Source organism: Erythrolamprus reginae, chromosome 4 (genome assembly GCF_031021105.1).
Source record: "Erythrolamprus reginae isolate rEryReg1 chromosome 4, rEryReg1.hap1, whole genome shotgun sequence".
In the NCBI taxonomy this organism is placed as follows: Eukaryota; Metazoa; Chordata; class Lepidosauria; order Squamata; family Dipsadidae; genus Erythrolamprus; species Erythrolamprus reginae.
Window position 1 is genome coordinate 17,134,470 of NC_091953.1, and position 13,658 is coordinate 17,148,127.

At 41.4% G+C, this 13,658-nt stretch overlaps 1 protein-coding gene across 2 annotated transcripts in view; it reads right to left on the minus strand.

The window, feature by feature from the left end:
- The window catches only part of PDGFD (platelet derived growth factor D), a 203,267-nt gene that overhangs the window by 19,877 nt on the left and 169,732 nt on the right, over positions 1-13,658 (minus strand). Inside the window, exons 4-5 of one of the 2 annotated variants that reach the window (XM_070749694.1) lie at positions 9,081-9,140; positions 1,064-1,262 (exon numbers count right to left, since the gene is read on the minus strand). In XM_070749694.1, coding sequence (XP_070605795.1) covers positions 1,064-1,262; positions 9,081-9,140 — 259 coding nt within the window. The remainder of the gene's footprint in view (positions 1-1,063; positions 1,263-9,080; positions 9,141-13,658) is intronic. The other variant, XM_070749695.1, reaches the window with a different exon arrangement.

The window sequence follows — 13,658 nt, forward strand, 5'->3', positions numbered from 1 at the left end:
TGGCCCAGTGTACCAAGATGAGCCTGGCTCATCCTCCTCAGAAGCTATCATTACCAGCGTTGGTCAACACAACACATACTGTATAATAGTATGGTATGCTGGTTTAAAAGCATACACAGACAGGAAGGCACTACAGAAAGTGATTAATTCAGCACAAGAATCCATTGGTTGCCAACTAACACCACTGGATGACATCTCCAGGTCTTGCTATTTCAGTAGAGTAAGAAAGATACTTAGCGATGATTCACTCCCTGGTCAGGGTCTCTTTTCACTTTTACCATCGGGCAGAAGACACAGAAGTATAGCCAGCTAGACAAACAGGTTTAAAAACAGCTTCTATCCATGGGCTGTCAGACTCCTAATCACAATCGCAATCACTTCACATACATATGGACACGTATGACTAGTTTTCCTCCCAATTACTTGTATAAGTATTATTCTCTATACTATTCATATTGTCTTGCATTTTTGTTTTGAATTGCACCAATAAAGGCATTATTATTATTTATTATTATTATTATTTTATTAACTGTACTGTCTTTTGCTGCATGTATCCCAGTAGCCGGTCAGGTCCCACAGAGTTGGCCTTCTCCAGGTCCTGCCAACCAGGCAATGCTGTCTGGTGGGGCCTAGAGGAAGAGCCTTCTTTGTGGTGGCCCTGGCATTCTGGAATAAACTTCCTGTGGAGATTCATACTGCCCCCACCCTCCCAGCCTCCCGTAAGGCCTTAAACACACACCTCTGACGACAGGCTTGGGGCCACTGAATTTTAACATCTACCCCGGCCTATGATTGAATTTATAGTGTATGTTAGGATGAATGCGTATGGTTGGTTTTAAATAAACTGGGGTTTCAGAATATGAATTAGATTTTTATGTTTTTAGAATTGATGCTTTTTAGAATTTTAAACGTTAGATTTCTTTCATATTTTGTAATTGTTTTCCTGTAAGCCGTCCTGAGTCTCAGAAGGGTGGCATATAAATCTAACATACATACAAACAAATTTCATTGTCTCCCTGATGTACAATGACAATAAAGACCATTCTCATTTTTCTCATCTTACCTTTCGACTTCCTCTCATAAAAGCTTCTGCCTCTAGGGGGGGCACTCTCAGTGTACAGGTGATCCAGATCTTCCTGCCACGTTTCTGGATTAAAGTGCTTGAGCAATTCCTCCACAGTATCAAACCCAGCAACGGTTTCATCTAGGGCTTCCACAGTAAGAGTAGGGTCAGTCACCGATGGAGAGCGGTAGGAAATGCCCTAAGAATGACATATAGGTTAGTGTGCTTTGAGCATTATGTAGAAAAAAACAAAGAGATCAAAATAAACCTTTCCAGATTGATTGATTGATTTTATATTTTTTTAAAAAAATATTTTTATTGAAGTATATACATTACGAACAAAACACATAAACATTTAAGACAAATAATTATACATACATATACACAAAAAAAGAAAAAAATCAATTCAATTGATTCGATTGATTGGATTTATATGCAGCCCTTCTCCGGGGACTTGTTTAATAGTGAGAATGAACTATTACAAGGATGTAGGGGTGGGTTCTGGATTTTGCTACTGCCAGTTTGCTCAGGGATGCTAGAGAAACGGCTTTGAGGCATGGTAGGCCTGGGTCACTGTTAGCTCCAGCGATCAAGGCCGCCAAATTACTAACAGTTCTACAGAACCAGTCTGAACCAGTAGGAACCCACCTCTGCAAGGCTGGAACCAGGGGCAGGTTCTAACTTACGTCACTGCCAGTTCACTTCCTCTTGCGCCATCAGTGAAGGGCCATTCACCTCCAGCACTACCAGTGTGGCCCTCCCGTTGGTACGAGATTTGGTTTCTATGCATGCGCAGCAAGAAAAATAGTGTGAGGATGCATGTGCAAGTGAGATTTTGGTGATTTTCATGGATATTTTTGCTTCTGCACATGCGCAGAAGCAAAAAAACGGTGAAAATTGTCAAAATCTCACTCACATGAGCATCCTCATGCAAGATTTTACTTACTGTGCATGCACAGAAGCCAAATCTCATTGGGGGGGGGGGTACACGGGCCTCTATCAGGAGAGAGAGCACCTAACCGCACCGGTTGCTGCCCATCACTGGTGATCATGTCTCGTGGATACGTGCAATGCCAAAAATCCCAACCCCTCCCCCCAGAAAGCCCAAAACAAGACAGCACAGTGCCGGAAACTCAGCTTCTATGCATGCACAGAAGGAAAAAAATCCAGTCTCCCAGTCCCTAAAAGAAGTTTAAAATGTTCAGTTTCACTCTGTTGTGACAGCACGTTACCAGAGTCAAGGATTAGCTCAATCCTAGGTGATATTTCATTATGTTACCATATAAGGAAATAGAACAATGTAAGCATGTCAAACAGTAATGAATGCTGAGTCATAGGGTATAAATTGCAACCTGATTGGGCCAAAGCATTATAAAATGCAAAGCAACTTTACAATGATTGTTAACTGTTGGCTGTTGTTGTTAGTAATATTGTTAATTGGCTGGCTGGAACAGTTTTGAGCAAGAGTTAATTATTGAGTTAGAGCTGTAGTGTTGATACAAAGAAACCTGGATTGGTTTAGCATCTACATATAAGTAAGCTATACCGCATGTAGTTAAAGCAAAGTTTGTTCCTGTAAATAGAACACTAAGACAGAAGATATTTTGACTGCACTGAAGAGTAAAACTGTTTACTATTGTTTTCTACAAAAGTGTCTTCGTTATTTCTCTGCACAGGTTCCTAAATTGCCAGATTCTGGTATCTTGCCAAGTCGTGCTGCGTAGCTCTGTACAATAGTTTCCTGTGACTGACTAAATAGTAGGGAGGTTAAACTTCAGACCCCAAACATTGCCCATCACTGATGTAACAGGCAGGTCCTGATTTCTAAATACCCTTTTCACTGTTATTGTAACTGATTTTGTTTATTGGGTTTTGTTTAGAGAGAAGAGAATAAAATCAGAACAACACCTCTATAAAAAAGCAAAAAAATAATCAAGGAGGGAAGAATGGAAGGAAAGAAAAAAGGTGTGGAACTTCCCAATTTTAGTATTTAATTTATAATCATCATCTTCTTTTAATGACCCCATAGTCCAGTGATGGCGAGCCTTCTTTTGCTTGGGTGCCAAAAGGGTATGTGCACAATAGTGTACATGTGTGTGCCCACACCCATAATGCAATGCCCTCCCTACTCGTGCATGCATACATAATCCCCCGGTGCTGCCTCCTGTGCATGTATGCAGACCTCACTGAAGTCTTTGGACTTCTGGTAAGCCCATTAGGCCATTTTTCACTGCCCCAAAGCTTCAGGAAAGCTTCTGAAGCCTGTGGATGGTGAAAAATGGGCTCAGTGGGCCTATTGGAAGTTCAGAAACAAACTTCTGGTAGGCCTGTTGGGCTGTTTTTTTTCCCTCCCCAGGCTTCAGAAAACCCTCCAGAGCTTGGGGAGGGCAAAAAACATTGGACTGTTTTCCACCATTCACAGGCTCTGGAGGCTTTCCTGAAGCCTGGGAAGGGCAAAGTTCTGCCCTAGAGAATGCTGAAAAGTAGCTGGCCAGGGTGCACATGAAGCTGACATAGGGCAATGCCTTGTGTGCCCTCAGATATGGCTCTGCATGCCAGCACGGCCATAGTTTATAGCAGGATGGAGTCTGGGCAATTGAATGGAACTGAGTGTTTACTGGCCGGATGCTGTCCTGTCACCAATGTGGAGTTATATTCAGTAGATATATTCTCATCATGTGTAGTAAAGTTAAGCTTTATTGGAAAATGATAGAAAGAATAATAAAAGAAATAGTAATGCAGGAGATAGAAAAAACTCCGGAATTTTATCTACTGGGTATAACTAATCAGAAATATAAGAAAGAAATTTTATATTTAGTTATTCATATTTTGACAGCGGCCAGGATAGTATATGCCCAAAATTGGAAAGGGGAAAATATCCCCAAAGAAGAGGAGGTTATTAAGAAAATATTAGACTGCGCTGAAATGGATATGATGACAAGACGGTTAAAAGACCAAGAAGAAACAGAGTTTTATGAGATTTGGAATAAATTGTATATATGGATAAACAAGAAGAAGAAGTAAAAGTAAAAAGAATAGGAGAATTGTAGAAGTATGGATATGATTTAAACTTTGTGTTGGATGTAGTTTATATATGAAGATTTATTATATAAGGTTAAACAAGTTTCTTCTTTTCATTTAAAGTAATAAGTAGTGTTATGGTATTAACAATGTATTCTTTTTTCTGTATCGAAATTTAACTTCTAGAGTAAGCGGGGAAGTTGCAACCCCATTTTTATGTTAAATGTATGTTTCTCAGTTTTGTCTATTTTACGAAAATTAATAAAATTTATTGGGAAAAAAAATATTCTCAATGTGCCCAGAGAGAGAAATATCTGCCTCTACCTAGGATTGAACTCCTGATTGTGAGGTGAGAGTTCCACCTCTAGGCCACTGCACCACTCTCTAGTATTTAGTTACTAGGCATGTTACTAGACATGACATGTGGGAAATGGAAGGAAAACCCAAACTCTACCGAAAGGTGGGCTTTGAAGAAGAATTTATAGGAGAAACGGTCTTCTTAAGAATAACTCCAAGCATAAGCATCAGTTAGGAAAAAGGATATAATTGTCAGAGAGGGTGAAGAAGATTCTAACCTAGGTGGATCAAACGGAGTGAATGTCCAAGACACATGTTTTGAAAGGGTTAAAAAAGTAAGAATAGGCAGAGAGGTATTTTAATGAGAAGTTCTTTCTTTTAAATGTGAAGTAGACTGTTGGCACAGGAACTGTAAGAGGCAAGTTTTGTGTTCATGAAGCACAATGTGCCTGATTTTTATTGCTGCAGAGAGGTGAGATGAGTTGAGATAATGGACCAGAAAGAAATTTGAAGACATCAAGGTGAGCAAAGAACAGTATCACTGTTATTACTTTCCTTTTGTACAAAATCCTGGCATCTGTAAAAATAGATTTTCAAAACACAACGTCCATACAGAAAAAGGAAGCTTAATTTTCTTGTCAGTGAGGTGAGGTGGGGACAAATCAAGAGAAAATCTCATACTCTAAACCAGTGTTTCCCAACCTTGGCAACTTGAATGTATTTGGACTTCAACTCCCAGAATTCCCCAGCCAGCGAATGCTGGCTGGGGAATTCTGGGAGTTGAAGTCCAGATATCTTCAAGTTACCAAGGTTGGGAAACACTGCTCTAAACCAAATAGATAGCAGATTCTCAGGGGAAATATTTAAATGTGCCCTATGACCTAAGCCAGTGATGGCGAACCTCGGGTGCTGAAAGAGTATGGGCACATGCTATAGTACATACATGAGTGCCACATCCATAATTCAATGCCTGGGGAGGGTGAAAACAGTTTCCCGTACCCAGTGAAGGGCTACTAAAATTTTTACTACTACACTGTGGGTGTGGCTTATGCAGGATGCCCTGCATTTTCTTTCAACAACTTTCAGTGCAAATTGGGAGTTTTGGGGTAGAGCTCCATTTTAACTACCCCACTGCGTTCCTCCACATCCCCCTGTCCACGCCTCCTGGAGGCCCCCTGGAGGCCAGAAATGGCCTGTTTCCCAACTTTTCTTGGGCCCTGTAGGCTCGTGTCTTGCCCTTCCCAGGCTCCAAACGATTCTCTGGAGCCAGGGGAGGGTAAAAATACCCTTCCACATCCCCATAGGCTCTCTGGGAACCAAAATTACCCTCCCAGAACCTCTGGGCAAGCCAAAAATCAGCTGATTGCACACACATGCATGTTGAAGCTGAGTTACGGCAACAGTTTGCATGCCAGCAGATATGGCTTTGCACGCCACCTGTGGCACCCGTGCCATTGGTTCACCATCACTGACTTAACCACTGCATCTCAAGGATAAGACAAAGAAGAATTATTTAACAGACCAAGTTTAAGATATGCTGCATTATAAATCTCCATTCTTTCCATTCAACAATTGGGAAGAAATATTAGTGGCTCAGTTTAAACCAATGTCAAACAAAAATTATGTTTTATTGGTTACCCAATGTTTAAATGAACCAGAAGTGGGTTCCTGCCAGTTCAGACTGATTCTATAGAATTGGTAGCAGGAATTTGGAATTATATGCCACCCTGAGTCCTTGGAGAAGGGCAGCATATAAGTCCAATAGATAAATTTACCCTGCTCACTGAACTGGCAGCAATTGCAGCTGGATACCTCCCTTTGCTTCTGCGCAAAGCTGGGGTTTTAGCACTGCGCATGTGCATGCTACTGGTTTGCCCCGGATCGGGAAAACACGGGCGGCCTGTGGTTCCATGCGCAATTTTGCCACCTCCATAGCAAAACATGGCCCAACAGACCTACCACAAGCATTTATGAGCCGCGGCGGCAAGCGCAATTTAGCATTCTGGCTAGTAGTCCACTGCTAGCAAAGGTAATTGAAAGCAACTACTGATGTTCATGCTTTGGAAATGATTCAGAAAGAATGTTTCATATACATTTGTACCAATATTTGCATAGTCCTTTTGCTTTATGTATCCCTTCCCCTGTTTATCTTCAATAAAGATTATATATATATATATATTTGAAAAAGAGTGTTTCAAATTGCAGAGGAGAACAAATTGCAGCATTTCTTTAAATTTGGTGTATCTTTCTCCCCAGACGTTTCCAATATGGCTGATTTAAAGAGTCGACTCCTTAAATCAATGATGTTTGTTTTCAGGCTAAACTCTGAAGAATGGCGCATCTACTTTGCTGCGTTACAGCTTCTATGTTCTTCTGAATCATTTTTGAATCATGACAAGCTTTAATTCTTGCACCGATTATTGATGCTCTCTGTTGCTCTGTAATAACATCCAAGCCAGTAAAAAAAAATAAAATCTGAGCATCGTTAATAATAAACATTTGTGCATGAAACTCATATTTTCCTTGTGTCTTAGAGGCAAGTAAGAAGTGTGAGGTTCATTTGAGCACCCACACCAAATAGATCGGAGTTTATCCAAGATTAGCCTATTTATCCATCCACCCAGACTTAAACTTTTGCAGCTTTCCCTAGTCTCAAGATGGCTTCCCATGATATATAAGAATTTGGGGAACTTCAGTTCTAAAGACGGGTGCCAAGCGGTGATGGTTGTTGGTGGTTCAGTTCTACTGATCCTGTGCTGTCCCCAGAGACAGAGATAGTTGGACTGTATTTAGGCATGTTTCTTTAAGATAGTGCATTAGGGGAAATGTAGTGAAATTGCACTCTGGGTAATGTAGTTTTATATGTGATCACATTTGTGTATTCCTATTGGCTCTGACTTGGAATGAGGGTAATTAGAGAGAACATTCCAGTGGGCCTTTGTCTTTACTCACTAAGCCAGCTAGCATGTAGATGCCACACCCAGAACTGAGGTCAATTCAATCTCTTTTTACCTGCACAATGGGAAAGATTATACTGCAGAATAATCGCATCATAACTGTGAGTTATTGTGAGAATTCCTGTAATAAAATGATCTGTGATACCTCTTTGTGCTGAGTTATCTGCCTGGGAAAGTTGAACCTGTCCCAGAACAGGTACTGTTCTTTAGAACCAGTAGTGGAAATTTGGTGTCGCTTGCTGAACCAGCAGTGATGACTGGGGGTTCATGCTCCCAAACGGGTCCTCCGGTCACCACGCATTGTGAAAAAAACCTCTGTACATGTGCAAAGTCTTCTGCACATGCACAGAGGGTCATTTCCGGGAAGGGACATGTGCAATTCCATCGCGATGTGAACCGGTTGGGAAGGTAAGTAGAACCCATCTTTGCTGCCAAGTATGGAAAAGCCTGATTTGTTCTGAATAGCACTGATTCCCCACATCATCTGATATAAAGGGGTGGCCAATACCTTTCACTTATCTGTTAAACTGGGATTGCTAAGGGTAGTATCTTGGATTTTCTTCACATAAAGCCATCTCATTTAAAGCCACGGTGGCGCAGTGGTTAGAATGCAGTACTGCAGGCTACTTCTGCTCCCTGCTGGCTGCCTGCAATTTGGCAGTTCGAATCTCACCAGGCTCAAGGTTGACTCAGGCTTCCATCCTTCCGAGGTAGGTAAAATGTTTGTTTGTTTTTGTTTGTATTTTGTTTTTATTTAGATTTGTATGCCGCCCCTTTCCAAGGACTCGGAACTGCTCGCAACAACAATAGACACAATAAAATACAAATCCAATATAAACTATATTAAAAACCCCATTATTATAAAAAACTAACAATTTTAAAACAATCATACCAATCTCATATGTTGAGTCAGGAAAGCTAAGGGGAGAAATCAATCCCCCCATGCTTGGCAGTATAGATGGGTCTTCAACAACTTACGGAAGGCAAGGAGGGTGGGGGCAATATGAATCTCAGGGGGAGTTGATTCCAGAGGGCCGGGGCCACCACAGAGAAGGCTCTTCCCCTAGGTTCCGCCAGACGACATTGTTTAGTTGACGGGACCTGGAAAAGGCAGACTCTGTGTGGGACCTAATCAGTCGCTGGGATTCGTGCGGCAGAAGGTGGTTCCGTAGGTATTCTGGCCCGATGCCATGTAGGCAAAATGAGGATCCAGATTGTTGGGGGTAATGTGCTGACACTGTAAATTGCTCATAGAGGGCTGTAAAACACTATGAAGCAGTATATAAGTCTAAGTTCTATTGCTATTCTTGTCTTACTATGCTCTGTAAAGCTGTTTCCAAGGAACTCAAATCAAATAACTAATATATATTCTGAACAGCTAGGATATTGCCAGATAAAACTTTGCAACTGAATTGGCAGAGAAATTGATGATGACTAATTCATTGAAAAATAGAAGCTGGATTTCATTGCTATTGACAACCCCCAAAGCAGCATTAGTAGTAGAAACATCTCTGCTAGTAACACTACCAATGTTATACCCGATCTGTTTGATACATCACATTAATTGCTTAACACTGGTTTGCTGAAGAAGCTGCAATCAATTTCATTTCTCATAATGCACTAAGCCAAAATAATGGCTTAGTGGAATGCTTAAATCCAATTTATCTCCTTGCTGTAGTTCTCAATTGATTTTCAGTTATTTCCTCCTCTTTAGGAAAAAAAAGAGATTAACAATTATTTACCAAGACCGGGCTTGTGACGGATTCCCAGTTGGTTTCAGATGCAACAGGCTGAAGATCATCCTGAAGACCAAAAAGAAACACACAAACACACAAAAAAGAATGTCATGCAGGTATTTTCTTTTTTTCTTTTCTGAAAGCATCAGTTACACAGTTGATTCATCCTTCATATAGCTTTACTCTTCCTCACTCTCAGTTTTTGTATTAAGAATAAACCCCAGCATTTTATCTTGGTCAAGCAGAGATTTTGTAATGATTATGCATCATCTCTCTCTCTCTCTCTCTCTCTCTTTCTCTCTCTCCCCCTCTCTTCATCATTTTTTAATCTCCCCTCCTCCATTTCCTCATCCTCCTTTCTCTTTTCTATTCCTCCCTTTTCCTTACAGAGTCAATATCAACTTTATTTGATTAGTCAATCGACCATATCAAAGCGAGGAAAAGGACCACATCGGTCGTTATAAAACTGTAACTGGTTAAAATACAATAAAATTGGCTAAAATAGAGGGAATTTGAATAAATAATAATTTAAAATGCAGTGTAATATGCTAAAATTGAGTAGTAAAACATGAGAATATAACTCGTGCAAAGGATTATATTAAACAAATCTAAGATACTGATATAAAATATTCTTAAGTGAGTTCATCTCCTTTGCATGCCACCCCAATATGTTCTATAAAACATATTCTCATCTGAACAGCCCTGACTATAAACTTAGCGGTTCTAGAAACTACATATATATTTGTACCCAGAAGAAAATATGATAATTTTTCCTTTCTCCCTCTTTCCTAAGAATGATTACCAAGGAAGAGACAAATCACTTTTACCAAACATTCTGACCAATCGCCTCAAAGTTGATGAAATTATCTTGAAATTAACCCAAGGAGTTCATGTGGCCTTATAGTCTCCTCTTTCCTATATTTCCAAAATACTTGGAGGATATTAGATGTAAATTGATGGGGAGGGGGGAAGCTTCCTTTTAACCTGAACTAGACAGCACAAGATCAATATGTAATCAAAGGCTAGCGAATAATATTACCTTTCCACATTATTGAGAGGTGGTATACCTAGGACACTGATGCCAAACCTATGGCACGAGTGTCACAGGTGGCACGCAGAGCCATATCTGCTGGCACACAAGCAATATCCCTAGCTCAGCTCCAACATGCATGTGTGTGCCAGCCAGCTGTTTTTTATTTATTTATTTATTTATTTATTTATTGGATTTGTATGCCGCCCCTCTCCGTAGACTCGGGGCGGCTGACAACAGTAATAAAAAACAGCATGTAAATCCAATACTAAAACAACTAAAATAACCTTATTGTAAAACTAAACATACATACAAACAAACAAACATACCATGCATAAATTGTAAAGGACTAGGGGGAAAGAATATCTCAGTTCCCCCATGACTGATGGCAGAAGTAGGTTTTAAGGAGCTTACGAAAGGCAAGGAGGGGGGGCAATTCTAATCTCCGGGTGGGGAGTTGGTTCCAGAGGGCCGGGGCCGCCACAGAGAAGGCTCTTCCCTTGGCCCCCGCCAAACGACATTGTTTAGTTGACGGGACCCGGAGAAGGCCCACTCTGTGGGACCTAACTGGTCGCTGGGATTCGTGCGGCAGAAGGTGGTCCCAGAGATAATCTGGCCAGGGTGCCATGAAGGGCTTTATAGGTCATAACCAACACTTTGAATTGTGACCGGAAACTGATCGGCAACCAATGCAGACTGCGGACTGTTGGTGTTACATGGGCATTTTTGGGAAAGCCCATGATTGCTCTTGCAGCTGCATTCTGCTCTGATTGCTCTCACAGCTGCATTTTGTCTTGCACAGAGGCTCTGGGAGGACATTTTTGGCTTCCTGAGAGCCTCTGGAGGGTGGGTGGGGTGGAGGGCGTTTTTTCCTTCCCCCGGCTCCAGGGAAGCCTTTGGAGCCTGAGGAGGGCTAAACACGAGCCTACTGGGCCCACCAGAAGTTGGGAAACAGGCCATTTCTGGCCTCAAGGCGGGGTAGAAGCTGTTTTCACCCTACCCAGGCATTGAATTATGGGTGTGGGCACTCACACATGCGTGATAGTACACGCCCACACTATTTCGGCACCCGAGGAAAAAACAGTTCGCTATCACTGTTCTGCTAAGTCACAACTAGACAATATGCTTCATTCTTATTAAAAAAAGATGAAGAAAAAGAGTGCGTAGCTCTTTAAAAAGGCTAATTTTCTGCAGAAAATTATCTGGCTTGCCTTAGAGTATTGCACCAAAATAGAAAAGTCTATATTTGTCATCTTTGTTTTTCTGACAGGAGCCATTGCCTAACAGCAGCTGCACTTACTGAATCTGGATGCGTTAAGCTATTATTAAAAGCAGAGGAGCAGCTCCACAGACAAAAGAGGAAAAATAATATTCTCTCTGACTAAGGCAAAAAAAAAATAGGCAGAGGTGTTTCTGGTGCTTGAGGCAAAACATGCAAACAGCAGCGCAAGGGGAATGCCCAAATGGCTAAGCCAATTGAGTGGAAAGAGATATAAATTAAAAGTAGACAAAAGAACTCTAAATATGCCTCACAATAGAAGGAGGAAGATTGTGGTGGTGGAAGCAGACAATCTAAAAGAAGGGATAAGGGGGGAATCAAAAGAGGAAGAAATAAGAGGAAATCAAAGAACTAAGAAGGAAGAAAAAGGAAACAGTGTTAGTACTACAGTGATCCCTCGAGTTTCGCGATCTTGATCTTCGCGAAACGCTATATCGCGATTTTTCCACCCGATGACGTCACTCTCTTCCTTCCTTTCTCATCTTTCTTTCTCTCTCTCTTTCTCTATCTTGCTTCTTCCTCTCTCACACTCTCTTCCTCCCTCTCTCATCTCTTTCTTTCCTTCTCTCTCTTTCTCTATCTCTCCCCCTCTTGCTGGCGGGCGGCGGGCGGGCGAGCGGGGGCATCAGCGAGGAGCCGGGGTTTCCCCTTTGCGTGGGCGACTGGGAAACCCCGATCTTCGTCTGCTCGCTGCTGCTGCGCCGAGCAGATCAGCTGCTGGGCGGCCGAAGGAACCTTCCTTGGGTCTTCCCCCTCTTGCTGGCGGGCGGGCGAGCAGGGGCATCAGCGAGGAGCTGGGGTTTCCCCTTTGCGTGGGCGGCCGGGAAGACCCAGGGAAGGTTCCTTCGGCCGCCCAGCAGCTGATCTGCTCGGTAGCGCAGCAGCAGCAAGGAGCCGAATCGGGGTTTCCCCTTTGCGTGGGCGGCGGGGGACGCAAACTCCACCATCTACGCATGCGCGGCCATAGAAAAAAGGGTGCGCATGCGCAGATGGTGTTTTTACTTCCGCAACCCTACATCGCGAAAAATCGATTATCGCGAGGGGTCTTGGAACGGAACCCTCGCGATAATAGAGGGATCACTGTATTTTCTTTTTTTCTTTTTTTAAAAAAATATTTTTTATTAAATTTCTTCATTAAAAACATATAACATACATTGGGTTATCGGTGTTCAATCATTCATCTTGGTTTATTAAAAAATTGTCCATAAGTTCATTATTTGCTTACCGCCTTATGTTAAGTTCATATTTAATATTGGTAACTTAAAAATTATTATTTCTATAAATATATTACAAATATATAAATAATGAAATCCATTGCAATTTCGACCGTTCCAGGAGCGACCCATTGCTGGTCTCAGTCTAAAATGATTCTTGCCTATAATTTACCTCAGAATCATTTTCCTCATTCTCTACAGTTCAGTTCCCTTCTTGAGGTTTATATTGTGCTGAATATTTGTATTCTTCATATTGTGATTCTTTTTAAAAAAATATATATAATATTACTTATTTCCGAGACAGTGGAATCCATGTTATTCTTGTACTGTGTTATGGGTTATGATTTCAAGAGAAGCTGTAATTATTCAGGCTTTTTTTTTCTCTTTATACAAAAAGCATGAATAAGCTATTTTTGTTATTGGTAATTATAAGCAGTGTAAAGCATAAAACTGCAGCTGTGGATGGGAGTATTGAAGCCTTGTGTGTTTTACCAGAGAAAAAGCCATATATATAAGTCTACCAGAAAGGAAGGAAGAGAAATTGTGATTGTGAATCTGAAGGCCCTCCTTGTGTGTTCTTCAACTCCCCGCTCCCCCAGTTGTCAACAATAAGATGACAATGGGGAAAAAAATCACTCTAAGGGGGAAAAATGGCAGAGGGATTAGAAAGATATGCTTTTTACTTTAGTGATAGCCACTTCCAGCTCTAAGCACAGCTCGTTTTCTTCTTAGTGTCATACATGGCACCATATACTGTATATACCAACTTTTTGATAGTCCTAGGGGCCCATTGGGTTATGTTGATATTATTCGTAGGGCTGTGGGAGTGAGAGGGCAAACCTCTTTACCCTTTTAGAACTAGGTTCACTCAAATTCACATTAACACCCTTGAAAATGTCCAAAGATACTTCACCAGAAGAGCCCTTCACTCCTCCACTCGAAATAGAATACCCTATGAGACTAGACTTTCAATCCTGGGCCTAGAAAGTCTAGAACTAAGAGGCCTTAAACAAGATCTAAGTATTGCCCACAAGATCATATGCTGCAATGTCCTGCCTGTC